The sequence below is a fragment of the Diadema antillarum genome, unplaced genomic scaffold, assembly GCF_040938485.1.
Source record: "Diadema antillarum isolate AM-2024a unplaced genomic scaffold, OU_Dant_1.0 seq00000682_RagTag, whole genome shotgun sequence".
NCBI classification, from domain to species: Eukaryota; Metazoa; Echinodermata; class Echinoidea; order Diadematoida; family Diadematidae; genus Diadema; species Diadema antillarum.
In genome coordinates this window covers 2,185,375-2,207,308 of record NW_027271587.1, presented here as the reverse complement: position 1 = coordinate 2,207,308, position 21,934 = coordinate 2,185,375, and the positions used below count along the sequence as shown (strand labels likewise).

General features: G+C 39.5%; 1 protein-coding gene across 1 annotated transcript; it reads right to left on the bottom strand.

The window, feature by feature from the left end:
• Positions 1-845: 845 nt before the first annotated feature.
• LOC139737139 (polycomb protein eed-like) lies at positions 846-20,299 on the bottom strand. The gene is made up of 11 exons (XM_071647817.1): positions 20,144-20,299; positions 10,441-10,632; positions 9,653-9,811; positions 8,454-8,579; positions 7,336-7,417; positions 6,226-6,317; positions 5,636-5,769; positions 4,047-4,152; positions 3,153-3,311; positions 2,077-2,150; positions 846-972 (listed from the first exon to the last, which is right to left on the bottom strand). The coding sequence occupies exons 1-11, from the start codon at positions 20,297-20,299 to the stop codon at positions 846-848; spliced, it is 1,407 nt and encodes a 468-aa protein (XP_071503918.1).
• Positions 20,300-21,934: the final 1,635 nt, after the last annotated feature.

Sequence of the window (21,934 nt, the reverse complement as noted above, 5' to 3'; positions counted from 1 at the left end):
CAAACTCACGATTGAGGCTTAGTCATATGCTATGTATTTATCTAGGACATCATTGTAAATTGGCACCAAAAATTCTGTGCTCTAAATTATTTCATTCCTCCTCCACATTTTCCCCAGTTCATCAATCTTTGATCTAGACCCCCCTAAAAACATCACCAACAACAACAAAGCTAAAGGAAAAAATAACTACATCTTTGATATGATGGCACTTTTGTACCATAAAAAGTACATGTATAAAAAAGTCTTTATTTTGTGCCACTTCATGAAAACCAGAGTGCTTCATAGATAATGTATCAGAGAAGCATTGGAGTTTTCATGTGACCAATATAACCACTGTAACAACTGATGAATGGACATATGTGAGAAACATTTGAAAATCTGGGATCTTTTTTGCATTATATTTTCCTGTAGAAAGGTGTATGAGTTGTACTCTTTTCATTTTCTTGGCACATGTCTGAAGTGTTTTGTTAAAATGCACTTCAAAGTTTTGCTACTTGATTGAAAGCGAGTTAGCAAAAAACAAGATTTCTTGTAACAGTCCCCAAGAAACACGAAAGGTTGACTCTTGCACAATAATGTCAAAGAAAAACTGACATACAAGGTCAAGATACCTTACCTTTGCCTCAATCTACCTTAAAATATAAATGCTGGTGTTGCTTCCTTTTCCCCATTGAGGTGCATGACATACTAATTCATATATGGAATGCACAAACTGTGAGATGTCAGTTCTCTTTGTCACTCCAAGATGCGTGAAAAGTCTGTTGTTATGGATACAGATGAGGATTTTTTTTTTTCCTCACGGGATTTCTTGGTCTATGAACATCGGCAACCACTCCTTCAGCACTTCACTTGATGCGATCCCATCTCCAGATGGTCCCATCATCACACACAGCAAGGAGGATGCTCCCGTCATGGTTGAGGGCGGTCTGACGAATGGCGGCCACGCACTTCGGATGGGTGAAAGTGGCACACCTGCAGAACAGTCGGAATTGAATTTAGATTTTGATTTGACTACAAATCTGAGTGTAAGGAACAAATGAGCACACTTTGGTTTCATTTACCTGGCCTTCATTGATGCAGAGCATACCTATGCATCAAGCCAGTGCACTCCCATTATAAGGAACATAGTTAAAACAAAATTTCGTAAAAATTCCGGTCCCAATATTTAGGCTATAACAACATTTCAATATAACAAACAACTGCCAGTTCTGAGGACTTTGTTTCAACAGGAGCAGCCTGTAACAAAGCATGCAATAGTAACTGCCTTTGACTACAATGTATATATGTATACTGGTATTCTATTTACTAAACAACATAAAAACAACAATGGAATTCATATTTGAATCTCATTTGTCACCACTTTTGGTGAAATGTCTGATTATTGGGTACCTCATAGTCATTTGAAGCAAAATGATGACATCTAAGAATATACTTGACCATAGCATTAGACAGTTCCTGGAAAGTCACATGCATAGGATAATCATATAGTGTGCACTGGGAAACAGAATGTGGTGTGGGCGTTTCTTTCTGACAGAGTGTTTGTGATGAGCAACATCATCTATCATCATTTGTCAAACTTTCGATTTGTTTCTTTAACTATACTCCAGCTCTCTTTCTCTGCTCTGCCATGGACATCACTGCCTGTTGGCGATCACTGATGCCATAAGCCTCCTCCAGCTCCCTCTGCCATTGCACGAGTGCAGCAATGTGGCTGCTCTTTCCCCAGTTATCCTAGTATAGCCATTGTGGAAAAGATTCTCTATCTTTCATATGAATACGAAATGGCCTTTCATTCTAAATACATTGTACTCCCTGTACAGTGGACTCCTGTTTTAACGAAGTACTCAGGACTGGCAGTTTTCTTTCGTTATATCAAAATTTCATTATAACCAAACAAATTAACAATAAAGAACAAAGAGCTAATAATGTTGGAGTCTAAATTTTTACTTCGTTGTAACCGGAATTTCATTATTACCGTGTTTGTTATAACACGAGTGCACTGTACATTGTACTCCCTGTACTAAACAGCACGCATCTAAAAAGCAATTTAGTGTTTTAACATCATCAAAGTCTTACTTAGCCTTTGCTGGGTCCTCCACCTCCAAGTCCCAGACAAAGATCTTGCCAATTTGGTTGCCGAGAGCCAGGATCTGGTGATGCATGAGAGAGAAAGGAAGAGCAGTGATGTCAACATGATATGTGACGTCTACATTCATCATTACAGCACAAGGCCAAAAGCTATGAAAGTTGATGTCCATCGGACGAAAGGGTCTGGTTTTCCTGCCTGTGAAATTGTCCGGAATGGACATCTTTTGTCGACACGACAGTTATGAGGTCAAGGGTATGTTGTCTGTCCAGCTTCTAGCGCTATGATCATACTGAAAGACTCTCATAATCTCCTCCTTGTCTGTCAAAGTAGCTGATAGTGGTGACCGATTCGGGTTCGTTGAGGGCAGCAGACAATTTGTGGCACTGGGCGCAGCCATGCGGTGTCCCAGCTGACCCCCCTCCTCTCCCCCACCCCACGGGCAACATGTTTATCGCGCACTTGTAACGAAGGTTCACGCACTAAGCAAGCATTCGCGCACTCAGTACGACATGCCCATTGGCTAAAACAACCATACATCAGTTTTTCATTCCGTGCGCAAAAGGGGGTGGGGGAGAGGGGAGGGGGGAGGGGGGGGGGGTCGGCTGAGACACCGCGTAATGGCGCTGCCCATGCCAAAAAATACACATAGCGCGTCACAGAATCGGTCAATAGTGGGCGGCTGACATTTCTGAAAAGTCATTCTGAGCATAATCCCCCTTCCAGGGACTGCACTGCACATCTAGCCACACAATCACACAATCAATTTAGGTTATGTCCCTGTCTGATATAGCAACTGGGCTAATTATCATGACTGACTTGGTTTGATTTTGCTACAAAAACACACATTTCCTATAGACACCTGCCCGAGTATACTCGGGACTTGTCCTCAATGGGTTAAATTAGAATTGGTACATCTTACACTGAAGTGCTGAATTTTAGCTCCAGTTGATTTCTCTTAACCTTTTTCAGAGCCTCCCCTCCCCCTTACATCGTAATGATCTGCCAATGAGGTCATTGATTTCACATGAACTCAGACTCTGCCGTCCCATTTCAAGATGCTCACCCTTTGTCGGTAGTCCATACTGAAGCGCATGAACCAGATGTCGCACTGGGTGTAGTCGAAGCGATGGAGAACGGTGACTTGTGACATGGATGGCTTGATGGCGTCCAGCGCGTCATGGATGAGACCCGGCTTCCAGCATACGATGCAATTCTCACAAGACTGGACAGAATGGACAGAATTGTAATGGGGCAGAATGGTATTCATACGATACACTATCCACCTACACTGTACTCATTCTCAATCATGCTTCTTAATTTTGTGAGCTATCTATGAAGCAAACTGCCTAATTTGAAACACATATATCAGGGTCTTATTCTATCTTTTTATCTTATTCTCGACAACCCTACAATCCTTTTTGTTTTTACTACAAAAAGTACAACAAACAAATAATTAGAGGTCCTATGAGCCCATATGTTTGCACATTTATAAATCAATCACATTTGTTCTTTGTAGTTCCGTCTGAGATTTTTCTCAGGTTCACCAAATTGGAGATGGGGATCTATGAAACATCCACACTCAGTCATCCAGTGCAATGTTTTTCAATCCATTGTCAGCTACTATTAAATGTTGATAAAGAAACAGTTCCATAACAAGGCTACCATGATAATATGTATTCTTCCATTACTAAGCAATCAGTTCTAGCTGCAGTTATTTGTAAACACACTTTCATTAAACTTGCAGACCATCTCACCTCTAATATCACTCATATATGATATACTCTTCTTGGGTGTTTTTTTTTTCTTTTTCTTTACAAGTGCTATAATCTCTAACAGGCAAGTTTCACTGAAGTGCTTACATAACATGGAGGGGTCATTATCATTTACAAAAGGATCTAAAACACAAATTTGTCAACATCAACTGCTAATCATGAATCTCAGAATGGCAGGAACTCACTTTGGACAGGACAAAATCTCCCAGCCATCTGACGCAGTCCACATAGTTCCTGTGGATGTCACGGGTGGTGAAGTCTGGGGTGTTGACATACAGTGACTTGAAAGGTCTGACAGTGGCCATTGTACAGAGGAAGGAGAAATTCACCAGTTTTATCAGGGCTGCGAAGCAAATGTCTACATTCATCATCACAGATTAGCAATTGGCACGCTTGAGTTCAAACAAGCGATAAAATATCTGTAACACCAATCTCAAAGAATCCATCAACATTAAATTCCCAAAAGTTGTTAGGCTATACTTGCTCAAAGCACAAAACAGCTCAAACCAAAGAGACAAATTACCGGCAGGGTTATTATCATTATTATTATTTTTTTTTTAACCATGAACAAATTCCCTTTCTTTAGTAACTAGCTTTTGCTGTTACAGTGGACTCCCATTATAATGAAGTCTTCGGGACTGGCAGTTTTCGGAATTTCGCTATAACCGTGTTCGTTATAATGGGAGTGCACTGTATCAGCACTCCTCCAGATGCGATATACCCTAAAACTGACTGAACACATCCTCAAATGGATCTTTCTTTACAGTAATAATAATGAGAAAAACAAAATAATAAAATAGCCATACTTATACTACATTTATCACTAATGTGATGTCACAGGAATCATATCAGGAACTTTTGTTTCCTTCATGACTGTGTAAATTCTTTGGCAATGTATGAAACATTTAAAGTTGAATGCAAAAAATTTGCACTGTGGCTGTGTCATGAATGCAAAAACAACATCAGCATCTCACTTGCAGAGTGCCTCTATCTCTTCAATTCACAGTCTTTTCATATTAACCTGTTCCTCCCGCAATTCTCTGAGCACCTTGAATGCCCCCAAACGAGATTCTTTTTGCCTGTTGACAGAGAACGGACAGGTTGGTAATCCACCTGTGTGAAAGCAGTCAAGCGGTACATGTACCCCCTCACGGTCAACTACATGTGCCAGCAAACAATAGAAATATCAATCGGGCACAAGGTATGAATAGAATGTAAGCTGATGGGCTCACAAACTTTTTTTTTTTTTTTTTATACACAAAAGATGCACATGAATATGGGGTCAGCAAAATCAAATATCTACTGAGCCCAACCTTGATCGCTACGTACACCTTCATATGAGTTTTACAGCTAACCAAACGCACACTACATTCAGAAAGAAAACACATTCTGATAGAAGAAACTCTAATCTTTCTATCGAAGCTATTTTTGGGGGCAGCACAACACAATTTAGTCCATGAATGCAGGCACTCTTGTCTGCATTTTTGAAACCTGGTATACCAGGTCCCGTATATCAGTTGACGTCACAGGATCCTGGTATACCAGGGGCCTGTTGCATAAAAGTTACTATTACGGTAACTTTGCCATCCAATGGTAACTACCATGGCAACAATACTCAACAGCCAATCAAAATCAAGAATTCCATGGAAGTTACCATTGGATGGCAAAGTTACCATAATAGTAACTTTCAAGCAATGGGCCCCAGTTTCCTGTAAGGAATGGGTTAATGTCCGTTGGCATAAAACACACTAGATGTCTAAAAACATGAACTCACTTGTTTGTCTTGGAAGCAACGTAAGCATAGGAGGCTTGAATGGCACTTTGTATATTGTCCTTAGAGAAATTCCACACCTTGAGTGAGTGGTCCATGCCACAAGAGGCTATCCGCTTTCCTTCAATGTCGAAGTCCTGTTTTGGGGAGATATTAACAAGAAATTCTGTGTATCCCCACCTACTACCACCACAAACTTGTTCACACTCGAGAAGCTAGTACATGCTTTTGTAATACATGTATATGCCGATTTCATCAGAGTTGTGTGCAAACAAAGAAAAAAGTAAACATTGGACTCTCCAAAACAGACATCAATTGTGGAAAATAGAAAGACAATGTTAACATAAAAGCATACATTAAAACTGTACTGCACCATCATGCTTACAGGTCAAATCAGTAACATAATTGTTTGTTGTTGTTTTTGAACAGTCACAAAATAATACAGGCAAAATACTGAATAGTTGTATGACATTGTAAAACATTTTCTTTCATCTATGTCGAGACCATCAAGGTGCCATACACCATCTTTATCTTTGGTACATCACCAGTACTCCTACCAAGACAAGTGGCTGATGTGACTACTTGTTACTTACCGCTGACAGCACCTCATCTCTGTGACCTTCGACCCCACCAAAGATGGCCACTAGCGTGTCAGTCTTGAGGTTCCACAGTCTGACCGAGTGGTCTGAGTGGCAGGAGATGACAAGTCAAAGTAGTGCTGTTCATTTTCATTATAGTTTTTGGTTATGGTAGTAAAATTGACATCAATGTTGGTACGAGTATAAGTAGCACTAGTAGCTGTTGTTAGCAGTCATTACTTTGTAACATTCAATACTGCAGTTTCCATCTAAATTGACTCTCTAATGGTCAGACATGAGTTATAATGCTCTCTAACCATCATACAGACTAGTATATATATCAAGATACTTTGAATCATGGTTTTCACTCTGTGAAATGCACCTAAAGCAGGTACTTTCTATTATCTTTAAAGGTTAGTTTTAGTACTGGAAGCAGTTACTGGAGTAGTGATAGTTGATGTCATTGAAGTACTTGAGCACAGAGTAAATATCTCTAGAGAAGAACAACATCTCAGAAGATTTTGAAGATCTAAAAATCTATTTTTGCTGCCATGTTTGAGGTCTCTGGAAGATATACCACATACAAACAAGACTCTACTTGATATGAGCTCACGTTTTATATACTTGTTAACCATTCAACAAGAGAATACTGAATATTTGCCAACAACAAACTAGAATGAAAACAGTTTTCTGGTACCCTTAACTGAAAAAACACTCTTGACCACATCTGTACAGTCAACTGAAAATCATGAAATGCATCTTACAGAACTTTCATATCTGACATCTGGTAGATATTCACTATCAGCAAAATTAAATAGAAGCTAGGTAAATATGGAAACTCTCAAGAGATTAATATTTTTGAGCAGGGCCAAATTTAGTGAACTCCACTTGCTATAATTTTGTGGAAGAGAGTATTTCTGTTCATATCTCTAATGAAAATATTTGCATATTTGTTGTGTGTCTGTGCTAGTTCAGTATAGAGCAAAATTTATGAAAATTTCCACTCCATGTTAACTCTCTCTGCTTTTGTTTGTAGAACTTGCACCTAAAAATATTAATTTCACTTACCCTTCCAAAACCCTTAACTTAAAACATGATCATGGAAACAGGAAAAAAAATACTCACCTTTACTCACAGACAAGAGAAGGTTGCAGTCATGTGGATGAACCTTTAATTCATTGACTGCGTTGCCATGGGCAATGTAATGCTGAAATTGAAGAGAAATGTTTAATACAGTAGCAGTGTTGATACAGTGCACTCCTGTTATAACGAAATGCTCGGGACCGGCAGTTTTCTTTCGTTATAACGAAATTACGTTATAACCGATATAACGAAAACAAGGAAACCACGTATATATATCATATTCTGTTTGCTGAATACTCATCATACACTGGAAAGCTATGTGAAATGTGATGGGATAACTGTATTACAGTAATAAATGCAAGTTCCCCTCAGAAACTGTGCGTGACACAAGGAGCGAACACACAGTGGTGTGAAGCGTTCACCCATGCAGAGACGCTATAAATGCTTGTTCCGCTACGTATTTTTGAAAGCAAATCGCATTTCGTTATAACGGAGCACATTTCTTTTGTTTTTCTTTGTCTGTGGCGCTTGAAAAGACTTCGTTATAACGGAAATTTCGCTATAACCGTGTTCGTTATAAGCGAATTTTGTACCATAGACTTTAATGGTGATAATTTTGGGACCAGAAGATTTACTTCGTTATAACGAAATTTCATTATAACCGTGTTCATTGTAACGGGAGTGCACTGTATTGGTGAACAAGATTATGATACTCCTGTGCATCTGAGGCTGAAGTGATGGATATATATATAGCTTAAAAGTAGATTGTTGCCTGGGACACAAAAGTGGGCTGCACAGAAAAATACTGATGGTACTGTGGCATTCTCTTTCATCTCATTGATTTTCTTGGACCTGTTCTAGGTGTAACATTTTTTTTCCCTTTCTATTCTCATTCTAATGATCTCTCTGTCAAGTGAATACAAAGGATATGTTCTGACACACCTTCCAAGGGTGAGAAAGTCAATTGTTCTTATGTGCGACAAAGGATTTTGGAACGCAGTCATGTGATCAGAATGACTACTCTTGGGTGGCATAACATATCAACTTACATTACACTTGTCAATACTCCTCATCTTCCACCTGCTATATTGTATATGATCACCAAATTACTGAACACAGTCAAGAAACAGTCCAGGATGAGACTCTCCTTTAAATCTCACCTTGATACACTGAAGTGTGATGGGGCTCAGAATGCGGATGACACCCCTTGAGCCAGCCACTGCCAACAGAGGGAGCCCCGTTGTTTCTTCGTACGTCCAGGCACAGGTGTAGAAGTTCTCATCAGACTTTGATGCCATTCATAGTCAAGGGAAACCTTAAGGTAAGGGCTGGAAGGGAAGCAACTATGGTCTCTGTCTTTCACATGATCACATCCACATTCATTGCTAAGTAGAAATCCAATTCTTACAGTTGTAGATTATTTCGACAAGACAGAATATGATTATATATTGAAGTTGACTCAAGAGAACTGAAAATATATTGTATCACATGTTACAGAGAGATGCATTTATGGTTGTACCAAAGTCTTTTTGATGCCTGGCGTGACCTTATTTAATCCATTGCCCCAAAGATACTGCAATCTCCTTTGAGTTATTCCACAGCATAAATGTACCAACACACAGTTCCCCGAGCAAAGAGTAGAAACATTATTGCGGGACTGTGATATCATCCGTATACAGACAACTTAAGGTTAGAGTGTTTATTTGTTTTTCAATCTGGCAAGATGGCTGGGTAGCACATATACAGATGTCCTAGCTAGTCTTCCATGGTTCCAGAACAATGTACTTGGGGTGGACCACATCACTGGGTTATGCGGTGACACATTTGCACCTGCAAGAATTGCTCCAGTCTCATTTTCTCCAATGACTAAGGGTCAGGGTTAGGGTAGTGATAGGGCTTTAGGTTTAGTTTGATGTCAGGATTAGGATTAGGGTTAGGGTTAGGTTTAGGTTTGTGTTTGTGGGTAGACTTTATGTTTGGCTTAGCATGCAGATATTTCATGGGAGCAATTGTAAAGGAGCAAATGTCATAGAACTAGGTTATTCCACTGCTCTTTGCAATGAATAAATAAAGCGGGATCTCTTACATGCATGAGTTTTGACTCTTTCACACCACCTCCATTTTACGTCCTATCCTATCGTCTACTAGAGGGGATGGCATAATAAGACACAACATTGCTCAGCAAGACTCACTGGGCTTCAGAAGTATCATAGACTGTAGAAGCAATAGCCAGGCACACTCCCTGCCCAAAATATTAACCCGTTCCATACAGAACCTGCTGGCCTGTGCATTAAGTCTATGGGGCTTCAAAATTCAGTATGGAACGGGCTAACAAGCAAAGGGTTAGTAAAAAGGATACGTCTGCATCTAGGTAGCTCTGGAGTAGCTTGATTTTCCCATCATCCTGAAGCTCATAGATGGAAACTCGGTTACTGCCTACAGCAGAAAACACTATGGGGTCACTGTCCTTTCTGCAGGGGTTAAAGGTCACACCAAAAATGGGCTGACCATGGTCCTCCTAGGTAAGATACCGGAACAAAAAGAAAATAGAAAGTTGCATCGAATATATTACAACAGGGAGATATTTTAATATCTTGAGTATCTCTACGATCTATTTAGTAACAAAGAGCTCAATAACCCACTATATTGCAAGCCCTGCCAAGGAGAACAAAATGCTGATTCATGTGGTTGGTATACACAGTACCACATTTGAAACAATGTTTACATCAAATTCTGGATTGTTTGGAAGTGCAACCTGTTCTGAGATTTTTCTCTGAATTCCTTAAAAGTTGAAACATGAACAGAACATCCTTTGAAAGAATTTGGCTAAATGGAAAGACAAATTATATTCCTTTCACAAAAACTAAATATCTTGGAAATTGTGATAATTTTTTTTTCATGATAAAATTTACACCATAGACTACAGAAATGCATTTTTTTTTTCTATATAAAAGCAGTTATAATATCAAGATATACCAGCACATGCTTATTGACAGGGAAAACGGTTAACAAGTGTTTTTTTTTTAACCTTTTCGAAAACTACGAAAATGAGGTTTGTTCAGAAATCTGTAAAAAAAAAAAAACAAGCTTGAAATCGTGCAAGCTTTTGCTCTCATTATAAAGTTTGATGTTTAAGAGCTCTCTTACCTTTACATAGCAACTACACTTGTACTGAAGTTTGCACTTTTTGACCTTCCACTTCCCCCGACCCCAGCGTTTGGACACTAGTGATGACCCTTGACCTGTGTTGGTCACACTTGTGGGTGTCTCCGAACGAGAGTTGGTGCTGTCCAGGGACTGGGTCGTGGTCTCACTCTTGGAGTCATCAATATCCATCAGCTGACAGCACAAAGGAAAATGGCAGATATTGAATTGTATCATGACAAGACATTTCAGACTGTAAAACTTCCTTTGACTGCAGCTACACACATAAACATTTCAAACTGCTTTGCATTGTTCCAATAGCCACTGTAAAGTAAACTTAAAGTTGCCATTGTTAAAATTACATCACTATAAAACAACATCTGACAATCCAAGATTGTGTGACTCAAAGGATGATGCAAGTATACATTACAATGCAAACATGTGTTGGGTCAAAATACATAGATTGACAAATCATTGACACATTTCAGCATAGATCTATATGACACTTGACTGACTATTGAAAAATTATATGCAGGGACATCGGAAGACAGTCCCCGAGTCTGATGTAATTTATGAAAGCCACAGGCAGGGTCTACTGTTCAAGCATACAACACAAGGTCAATACTACATATTCATACAACTAAATGCTGTTTAAAAAAAACCCCAAAACCCCTGTAAATTTACACATTTGCAAATATTGATTGTCCATCTGGAAAGGAATTTTATCTCTTTTACCCACTCTGGCAAATAATTTAGACTAATTAATGTAGAATCTAGAAAGTGTCTGTGATCTTTAATATTTACTATAACATCAATAAAATTGTAGTGACATAATTTATTTGGTATTTTGTACCTTCCGTCTAACATGCTACATTTACTTACATTAGGGCCTACTGAACTTCTTTAGCGACAGTGTTGCACTACTGTTGGTGCTCGCTCAGTTCAGCTGTCTAGTGTAATTTACTGTGTAACAGTTAACCTGCTGTAGCCAGTGTAGGCATGTCACAACATTCAATGACCCAATGTGAGTCATGTGACATAAACTCTATGTGATTAAGCAGCAGCTGCAGCATTGTTGAATTCAGTATGATCTTGAGCACGAGATCCAGGTTTGAGTCTTTGATATAGTCTTCTTACTCTTTTTACACATCTAGCTAGTCTAGAGCTAGACTCACTTCTACTTCTAACGTTTTTGAGTTTCATCAAAAGCAGGCAATGTGACCAATCAGGAGTATCTCCCTTGAAATCAGGAAATGGCATCACCTACTCTGATAGTCCAACGAAGGCAGACATACTCAATCACCAGTTCACCTCCACCTTTACCAGTGAAGAGCCCACAAACAACATCAAAAACCTTGGGAAGCCATGTCCACCAATGAGCAAGATCACCATCAACCCTGCCGGTGTCTACAAGCTTTTGTCTGAACTACACAAAACACACAAAGCATCAGGTCCTGATAAGATACCAACCAGACTCCTGAAAGTGTTGGCTCTGGAGCTCACTCCAGCCTTCACACTTCTGTACCAAACATCCCTAGATCAAGGAAAAATCCCAGATGACTGGAAAGAAGCAGACCTCACGCCAATCTACAAAAAGGGTGATAGAAACAAAGCGGAAAACTACCGTCCTATCTCACTAACGTCGGTCTCATGTAAAATTCTCGAGCACATTATACACAGTGCTATCATGAATCATCTGGAAGACAACAACATTCTCTCTGATGCCCAGTATGGCTTTCGCAAACGTCGCTCATGTGAGTCTCAGCTCATTCTTGCCATTCAGGACTTCGCCAAAGGCACTGATGACAAAGAACAACATGATGTCATTCTACTTGACTTATCAAAAGCCTTTGATAAGGTGCCCCATGCCAGACTCCTTCACAAGTTGCATCATTATGGCATCAGTGACAACACCCACAAATGGATCACCGACTTCCTTCACAACCGGAGCCAACAAGTAATCCTTGAAGGGTCAACATCAGGTGCTGCCAAGGTCACCTCTGGTGTCCCTCAGGGTAGTGTGTTAGGCCCGCTCCTCTTTCTCTTGTTCATTAATAACCTACCTGAGTATGTCTCGCTCGGTTGCACCGTCAGGCTCTTTGCTGATGACTGCATGCTTTATCGAAGAATCAACTCAGAGGCCGACTCAAAACACCTGCAAGAGGATCTGGACGCCCTGCAAAAATGGGAGAGTGACTGGCTTATGGAATTCAACCCCCTCAAGTGCCAAGTCCTCACCATCACAAACAAGAGGAAACCTGTCCAGTGGTCCTACAACATCCATGGCCAGATCCTGGCAAAAGCAGAAACAGCAAAATATCTCGGAATCCATCTCAAGTACAACATGAACTGGACTCCCCACATAAAAGCTGTCACCAAGAAAGCAAGTAGCATCAGTGCATTCTTGCAACGAAACATCAGACCTTGCCTCAAAAGACCAAAATGTTGTGCTACTTGGCATTAGTTTGTCCCATCCTGGAATATGCCAGCACAGTTTGGGACCCCCATACCAGGAAAATATCAAGAGGCTGGAAATGGTTCAACGTCGATATGCCCGCTTTGTCGTAGGAGACTACCACAGGACAAGCAGCGTGACAACAATGTTGCACCAACTCCAGTGGCCATCTCTTCAAGAACGCCGAGCTCAGCTCAAGATGATGGTGATGTACCATAGTATCGCATCCTCAATCACCTCACAGACATCCTCATACCAATCTACTTCCGGTAACAACATCAAACCGTGGATACTCTCAACAGCTTCAAGTACCCTTTGCAAGAACCCTACCCTACCAGATATAATTCTTTCCTGACTCCATAAGGCTGTGGAACTCTCTGCCAGAAGCCCTCATCAAATGTACCTCTGCTGACAGTGTCAGGCAGGAGGTACGGAAACTCCAGCTCCGACAGAAGGGGAATGCTGTTTTTTAGCTGCACTTTGTGACTTAGTTATCATGTAGTTATTTTATACGGCACTGTACATACACCACACCAGACCCGCCGGAAAGAGTTCCTTATGTCCCCCCCCCCCCCACTAGTTTGCGCAAAATGGATAGATTGCTATTTTTTTTTACTAATAATCGACTAAATAACGGTTATGCCATTTATGGGAAAACATCCCATAACCTTTATTTAGAGTAAAATATCCCGTTTGCGGCAGTTTAAGCATTGTTAACTCTTTATGTGCCATGGTGGAAACCCCCTGTGTGCCACGTTATTCTGAGACACAAAGGTATTTATGCTTTGAGAAAGAATTCTGTTTTTCCAATGTGTATAACTTCTACAAATTTCTGTAAAGATGGGCATAATAGTAGGCAAAGTTAAAGAAGAATGTCAAGCTTTGTTTCGATATAAATTGTATGGCGAATCTATTTTCAATTTTTCTTTGAATGACCAGTTGCTACATTACTGTAAAGGCATGACTTTTGCACATAAAACCGTGACAGAAACTTAGAATGTACGAGCAAATCTAGTCGGGAACACCGCTTGATAGTCTATCACCACATAGAATGCAAGCCGTATATGAGAGGAACAAAAGCACGAGAATCGCTTTCATTGTGCCACAGGATTAGCAGTGATTAGCGATTTATCGATCGGTTTTGGCGGCTTTGTCTGTTCAGAAGAATATGCGAAGTTGGCACGCCGTCGACTGAGTCGGACGTGCGAACGTGGCACATAAAGAGTTAAGGGTTTTTCCAACTTGCAAACAAATCAGGCAAATTATTTTCAAACATTTCATATATCATAGACAAGATTATTCATTAACGCAATTGTTTTCATAAAAGAAATTTACCATTGACAAACGCAGTTTTCATGATTTACCAGGGCAAAACCCGGCACAATTTTCGCCGATAAGGGCGATATGCGACGTAGTAGTTCTGCTTGCAGCACAATGTACAATCCCTATGCAATACGCGCGTGCTCCGCGATCTTTAGCTGAACACCTTCACATGTCTTGCGAACATTGCGTAAGCGCCAATTCCCATTGTGAAAGCACGTGAAAATAGCTGGCGCACATGCATTGGCCGCAAACAAGATCGCAATTCTGGCGGTGTTGTTGATGTCTTTCCCGTGTTTTTCTGAATTCTTTTTTTTTTTTAACATCCACTTTCCGTAAAAAAAAAAATTGCGGCCCACATCGGCTCGCGAAAGTTCTATTTTATGTGAGGATATGTTTTCAAAATCCATGAACATCCGGAAAACGACAAAAAAGTTTCTTGGACCATTTTTTCTTAATTGTTATGTTAAGAAGTAGAGTAACTGCATCAGTAAGCAGCCGTGCAGCCGTTCGCAGCAGGTACAACATACACGGTAATATACCGCTAAACACAGCATTGCACTGTTAACACCTCTCCGTTATGCTCTCCTGATGAGAGCAAAGAACACACCAACTGTGAAGGGGGTGACAACGAGACAAGGAAACATCGTTTGCAAGATGGGAGACAATGACTTTGTGACGCTCAGATCACCTGATGACTTGTTTGACATTGGGTGTGATGATGTCAAGTATGACGACTTCAAGCTTCGAATCTTGTAACTGTTTACTAGTGAAATGCCGTTTAGTTTTCACTATGCACCATACTATCTATGGATGACAATCATATACCCAATATTGTTTCATATAATATAGACCCTAATCCTTTTGACAGCAGTTTTCAGGACAAATTACATGATTCTTTTAGCATATGTCACGTAAATATACGATCACTTCCTAAAAATATCAGTAATCTTAGCTTACTTTTTGAATATACATTGAATTTCAAATTTGATATCATTGCACTGTCAGAAGTTTGGAATGTTTCCGATACAGATATTTTCTCTTTAAATGGTTATAGTCTTGAAGCCAAATGCCGAGATAGTGGATTAAGGGGAGGTGGTGTGGGAGCTTACATTAATTCTACACTGAAATATAACCTGTTGAATCATAGAAAACCATGGGTGACTTCAGCAATCTTAAAATCTATCAACAAACAAGAGACCCGGGGGTCACGCGCTCACCTGAGTATCGCAATTTCACCTTCCATGCATTCTTGCACACTCTTACCTGAGAACATTGGAAACTTAGGTCTGCATATGGATCCCCCCCCTCAACTCCAGGGAGGGGGGGGGGGGGGGGCAGGCAGCCCTGGATCTGCAATGAACAAACTTGGAACTAAAGTCATCAATGTACAAACTCATGGTATTAACTTTGCTTTATCATTTCTAGTTCTAGAGTAGAAGATTTTAAATATTCCTTAATGTGGGAGGGGGGATGCCCTAGGGGCCCCCAAAGAGGGACATAGTGCCCATTTGAATGAATTGAGATTCTATCCCCCTAGGGATGCTACCTGCTAAGTTTGGTCAAAATTCATCATGAGGTTTTCAAGAAGATGAGCATGTACAATTCAGGCTCCATTACAACTGTAGGACCTTTCCTCATCCCCTCTCCTGGGTCCCAAGGGGGGGGGGGGGCACCCCTGATTCCGCATACCCCATGAACAAACTTGAAACTACAGTCATCAATGTACTAACTCATAGTATTATCTAAGCCCTATCACTTCTGGTTCTAGTTTTTAAAGATTCCTTAATTTTAGGGGGTTTGGGCCCCCTGGGGCCCCCCAGGTGGGCCATGGTGCCCATTTGAAGAAATTGAGATCCTATCCCCCTAGGGATGCTACCTACCAAGTTTGGTGAAAATCAGATATGGCGATCTCAAAGTGAAGATGAAAATGTACAATTTAGGCCCCATTAGGATCCCTCCCCACCCCCCTCCCCTGGGTCACAAGGGGGGCACCCCTGATTCCCCCATGAACAAACTTGAAACTACAGTCATCAACGTACTCACTCATAGTATTAACATAGCTCTATCACTTCTGGTTCTAGAGAAGAAGATTTGTAAAGATTCCTTAATTTTAGGGTGTTTGGGCCCCCCTGGGACCCCACAGGTGGGCCATGGTGCCCATTTGAACAAATTGAGATCCTATCCCCCTAGGGATGCTACCTGCCAAGTTTGGTGAAAATCGGTCTTGGGGTTCTCAAGAAGAAGATGAAAATGTAAAAAGTTTACGCACGACGGACGACGCACGACGCACGACGCACGACGGACGCCGGACGAAGAGTGATCGCAATAGCTCACTTGAGCCTTCGGCTCAGGTGAGCTAAAAACATAAGTTATGTATTAGGCATGCAAGGCACTAAACTTTGAAGGAATTCATACCGCAAAGTACAAAAGATACAGAAATACTCTTGGAACTGTTTTGAAAAATGCAAAGAGAATGTATTACAGTAATTTATTTCATGAGCATAAGAATGATACTAGCAAAACCTGGAAAACCGTCGATGAATTACTAAATGGCGGAAATAGAGGTAAAAAGAATACTGAAGTGGATAAATTGGTAACAAATACTGATGGAGTAGAAAGGATTATCACAACTGAAAAAGATATAGCTGAGACCTTCAATGACTTTTTCGTGAACACTGGCCCAAAGTTAGCAGAAGTGATTCCAGCAGAGAGTGGAAATCATATGGAATATCTCTCATTGAGAAATGAAAAATCATTATTTTGGGCACCAGTTACACCTGGGGAAATCTGCAATTACTTCCAGGCATTGGATAAAAGGAAAGCACATGGTTTTGACAATATACTAATACGTTTGCTAAAGGACTCAGCGCATCTAATTTCTGAGCCACTGGCTTATATCTTCAATTTGTCACTCGAAAATGGAGTTTTCCCAGATGCTCTGAAAATAGCAAAAGTTACTCCAATTTACAAGAAAGGTTCTAGGGAAGAACCATGCAACTACAGACCAATTTCAGTATTGCCAGTAATTGCGAAGATTTTTGAAAAAATTGTCAACAAGCGGTTGGTGGATTTTTTTGACACACACAGTATTTTAAAATACAAAAATCAATACGGTTTCCGTAAAAAATACAGTACTAAGCTCTCTGTAATCAACCTTGTGAATTCACTTCTAACGTCTATCAATAAAGGTAAACACACTATTGGTGTATTTATTGATTTCCAAAAGGCCTTCGACACAATAAACCACAAGATCCTCTTAAGCAAGTTGAGTTTTTGTGGCATTCGCGGCAAACCTTTACAATGGTTTCAGAGTTATCTTGAAAATCGATCACAAGTAATATGTTACAAGGAAACAGTCAGCAGTCCGAATACCTTGAAGTGTGATGTACCACAAGGATCAGTTCTCGGGCCAACGCTCTTCTTAATATATACGACCTACCAAATTCAACTTAATTTTTTAATTTTAAACTATTTGCTGACGATTCAAATATATTTCATACATTCAATGTTGGCCAGAGGGAAGTTGACATGGGGATTATCAATCTGCATTTAGGGAAAATTCAAGACTGGTGCAATTCTAATAAAGTGACAATTAATTTGAAAAAGACAAATTATATGATTATAAAAAGTAAAAAATGGGAAGTTACAGTAAAAGGAACAATGAAACTATCAGATAATGTCATTAGTAGAGTGAATGAGGCATCTTTTGTTGGAATATGTATTGATAGTCATTTGACTTGGAAAAGTCACATACAAGCTGTAAATAAATGTGTAAGACGGAAGGTTGGTATTCTGTTTAAATTACGACACTGTGTCCCCCAACATACACTTATTCTACTTTACAAATCCTTTATCCAATCCAACATAACATATGGAATTGAAGTGTGGGGGAGTACATGCAAATCTTATCTAAACTGCCTTCGTCTTAGTCAGAAAATGGCCATGCGAGCTATCACTTTCAGTCCACTCAGAACACCTTCTGATCCCCTATTTCAAAAACTGAGAGTAATGGATGTATTTGAACTGCATAGACTTTACATCTGTACATTTATATTTGATTTATCAAAGGGAAATATGCCACATGATCTAGTAGAATATTGTCAAAACATCCAACATTCTTATTCAACAAGGGGTAAAAAAGAAGGCTTGCTTTATCTACCAAAATGCAAAACTATGTATGGCCAACTCTCACTTTCTTATATCGGAGTGAAATTGTGGAATGCTTTGCCAAAAAAATTAAGGAGTATTAATACCAGGAAAAATTTCCGAAGTAATTTAGCAAAACACATTAAATCTGTATAGACAATGGTACTACAAATTAATAATGTTATAACAGTATTTTTAAATGTATTTCAATAGTTCATTACGTAATACGTGTTTAAAAGGACCAACACCTACATGTACTAGCACCTGTGCTACCTCTTGGTTCTTTTAGCAACCTCATTGTGTACAACATTGCCATATTGTAGCTCTTTTTTTAGATTAATAGTTTTAGATTACATGATCATTTATAATTTCATATTATAGATTATATTCAATATGTTTTGTTTAGATCGTTTAGAATGTTAAATGTAGTATGTATTAATATTGATGTATAAACATGTATTCAAACTTTCCTGTACATATGTTGTTGTTATAAAATAAAACTCAAACTCAAAAATAAAATAAAACTCAAACATGCACACTACACACACTAGCAATCAACAAAAACCAACCAAAAATATGGGCACGATCTCTGACGAAAGTGAAATTTTCTCACCTAAATGACATCATATCGCATCCAAAATAAAATTTTCGGTACTTCTTAACATAACAATTAAGAAATAATGGTCCAAGAAACTTGATTTTTTGTCGTTTTCCCCGATGCTCATCATGGATTTTGAAAACATATCCTCACATAAAATAGAACTTTCGCGAGCCGATGTGGGCCGCCATTTTTGTCGGAAAGTGGATGTTACCATCGAAAAAATTCAGAAAAACACGAGAAAGACATCAACAACACCGCCAGAATTGCGATCTTGTTTGCGGCCAATGCATGTGCGCCAGCTATTTTCACGTGCTTTTGCAATGGGAATTGGCGCTTATGCAATGTTCGCGAGACATGTGAAGGCGTTCAGCTAAAGATCGCGGAGCACGCGCGTATTGCATAGGGATTGTACATCGTGCCGCAAGCAGAAATACTAGTCGCATATCGCCCTTATCGGCGAAAATTGTGCCGGGTTTTGCCCTGGCAAATCATGAAAACTGCGTTGGTCAATGGTAAATTTCTTTTATGAAAACAATTGCGTTAATAAATAATATTGTCTATGATATATGAAATGGTTGAAAATAATTTGCCTGATTTGTTTACAAGTTGGAAAAACCCTTAACAATGCTTAAACTGCCGCAAACGGGATATTTTACTCTAGATCAATGGTCTACTGAAATTTTTTTTTGGATGCGATATGTTGTCATTTAGGTGAGAAAATTTCACTTTCGTCAGAGATCGTGCTCATTTCATTCGTTGGTTTTTGTTGATTGGTAGTGTGTTAGTATATGTGTAGTGTGCATATAACAGTGCAATGCTGTGTTTAGCGGTATATTACCGAATATGTTGTATCTGCCGCGAACGGCTGCACGGCCGCTTACTGCCGCATGGCCGCAGTTACTCTATGTTAGTAAGGGGGATCGGGGAATAGTGGTTCGTTTATTTTGTGCAAGTTGATGGGGGGGGGGGGGGCATAAGGAACTCTTTCCGACCCGCCAAACAGTGCGAAAATACACCAGACGGTGGACTGCACTTACTCGGAAGAAGAAATAACGTTAACGTTTGTGTAAATTTATAACGAGCTAATCTTGCATCGAATTACCACGCTACGCAATTTTAAATATATGGGACTGACTATAAGCGTGCTTCCACTCCACTGGATAAATTTCGAGAATACTCACATTGTTTTCACCGATACTTATTGAAGTGTTGGATTCATCGCTAAGACCCGACGTTCTAGATTTTTTGAAGGGTGGCTTAGGCAATAAGTCGCCATTTTCCGAAGCAACGTCTTCATTCACGTCGCCACCGAAGCCTTTGTTATTCTTTTCCGACATGTTGATTTACTGCTTTATCGCATTTGAGATTGGCGCGCGCCACCTTATCCATCGCTTCAGCTTGTACAAGAACATACGGACACACGGGAATACGGGGAGGGAGGTGGAAAGAGATCCACTACACCTCCCTGGTACTGGTACAGTACATGGAACTTCATGGAAGTACAAGCTCAGTACCAAAGAGAGTAACCTACGTAGTGGATGTGAACGACCCCGTTCCCTCGCAGATGTTACTAGGCCCTAAAGATTCTAGTTTTTGTTGATAAACACTTGCAAAAGAAGAGATATAAAGAGAATGAATAAAATTGTACATAAAATATTGATATTAAGGACACGCGGGAAGTCACATTACTAAGATTACTTTCCATCATTATCACGATGGAGATGATACATGTAAGGAAGGAAGGTTGGTTCCTAACAGATTATATTACCCATTTATTTATATTCTGCCATGAGGAGTATTTTGTTCAAATTTAGTTGGACACAGATGTCTAAGTGGGACATTCATGTCTGATCACTTGTAAAATAGAAACAGAAACAAAAAATATCATTTAATTGAGTTTTGATATGGTTAGATCTAGCTTACCAGTTTTATCACTGGATTTCTTGTTCAAGACTTATTTAGCTGACAGAAAACAGTTTGTTTCAATTAAAGATAATAATTCAGTTATAAGAGATGTAAAGTGTGGTGTTCCACAGGGAAGTCTTTTAGGGCCGCTGCTATTCATAATATATATCAATGATTTTTCCTCTGTTTCAGAGGTACTTTCCTTATACACTATGCTGATGACACCAGTGTTTTTCTTGCCCATAACGATATCGATGTTCTTGTTCAACAAGTTAATACAGAATTGAAAAAAGTGACCAACTGGGTCAGAGCTAACAAGCTGTCATTGAATGTTCAAAAAACAAACTTTTCAGCAATACTGTTGATTCTTTGAATTCAGAAATAGTTCTGGATGATTGTAATTTAGAAAGTGTCATATTTCAAATTTCTTGGTATTTTTGTAGATAATAAACTTTCTTGGAAAATACATATTGATCACATTTGCAAAATTATTTTTCGTAATATATGTGTTATGAACAGACTAAAATGTTATATTTCTGAAAAGACATTACAAAGTTTGTGTTATACTCCTCTTTGATACTCCCTTACCTTCATTATGGAATTTTAGCTTGGGGCAATACACATCAGACGCTGCTGAATAGAGTGTTATTACTGCAAAAGAAAGCCCTCCGTATCATTTCCAATTCTCCCACTCGTTCACATACAAATGTATTGTTTAACTGTAATAAGCTACTAAAAATTAACGAATTATTTTTATACAACTTAGGCCAATTTATGTATATGTACTCTCTAAAAAATTTCGAGTGAATAATTCACTCCTCGGAAGGAGTGAATAAAATTTCACTCAATAAAGAGTGACTTTCACTCGTTGTCGAGTGAATTTCACTCTTGTAACGAGTGAAATTTGTGTGAAACCCATTCGCCGAGTGAATTCCGAGTGAAAATTAGGCCGAGTGAATTCTGAGTGAATACATAATTAAACGCATTTGGCTAGGCCAATAGAAATTGAGACTTCCCCTGTCATGTGTTTACTCTAAGCCAATCACCAGCCGCAATTTCCCCTGGCT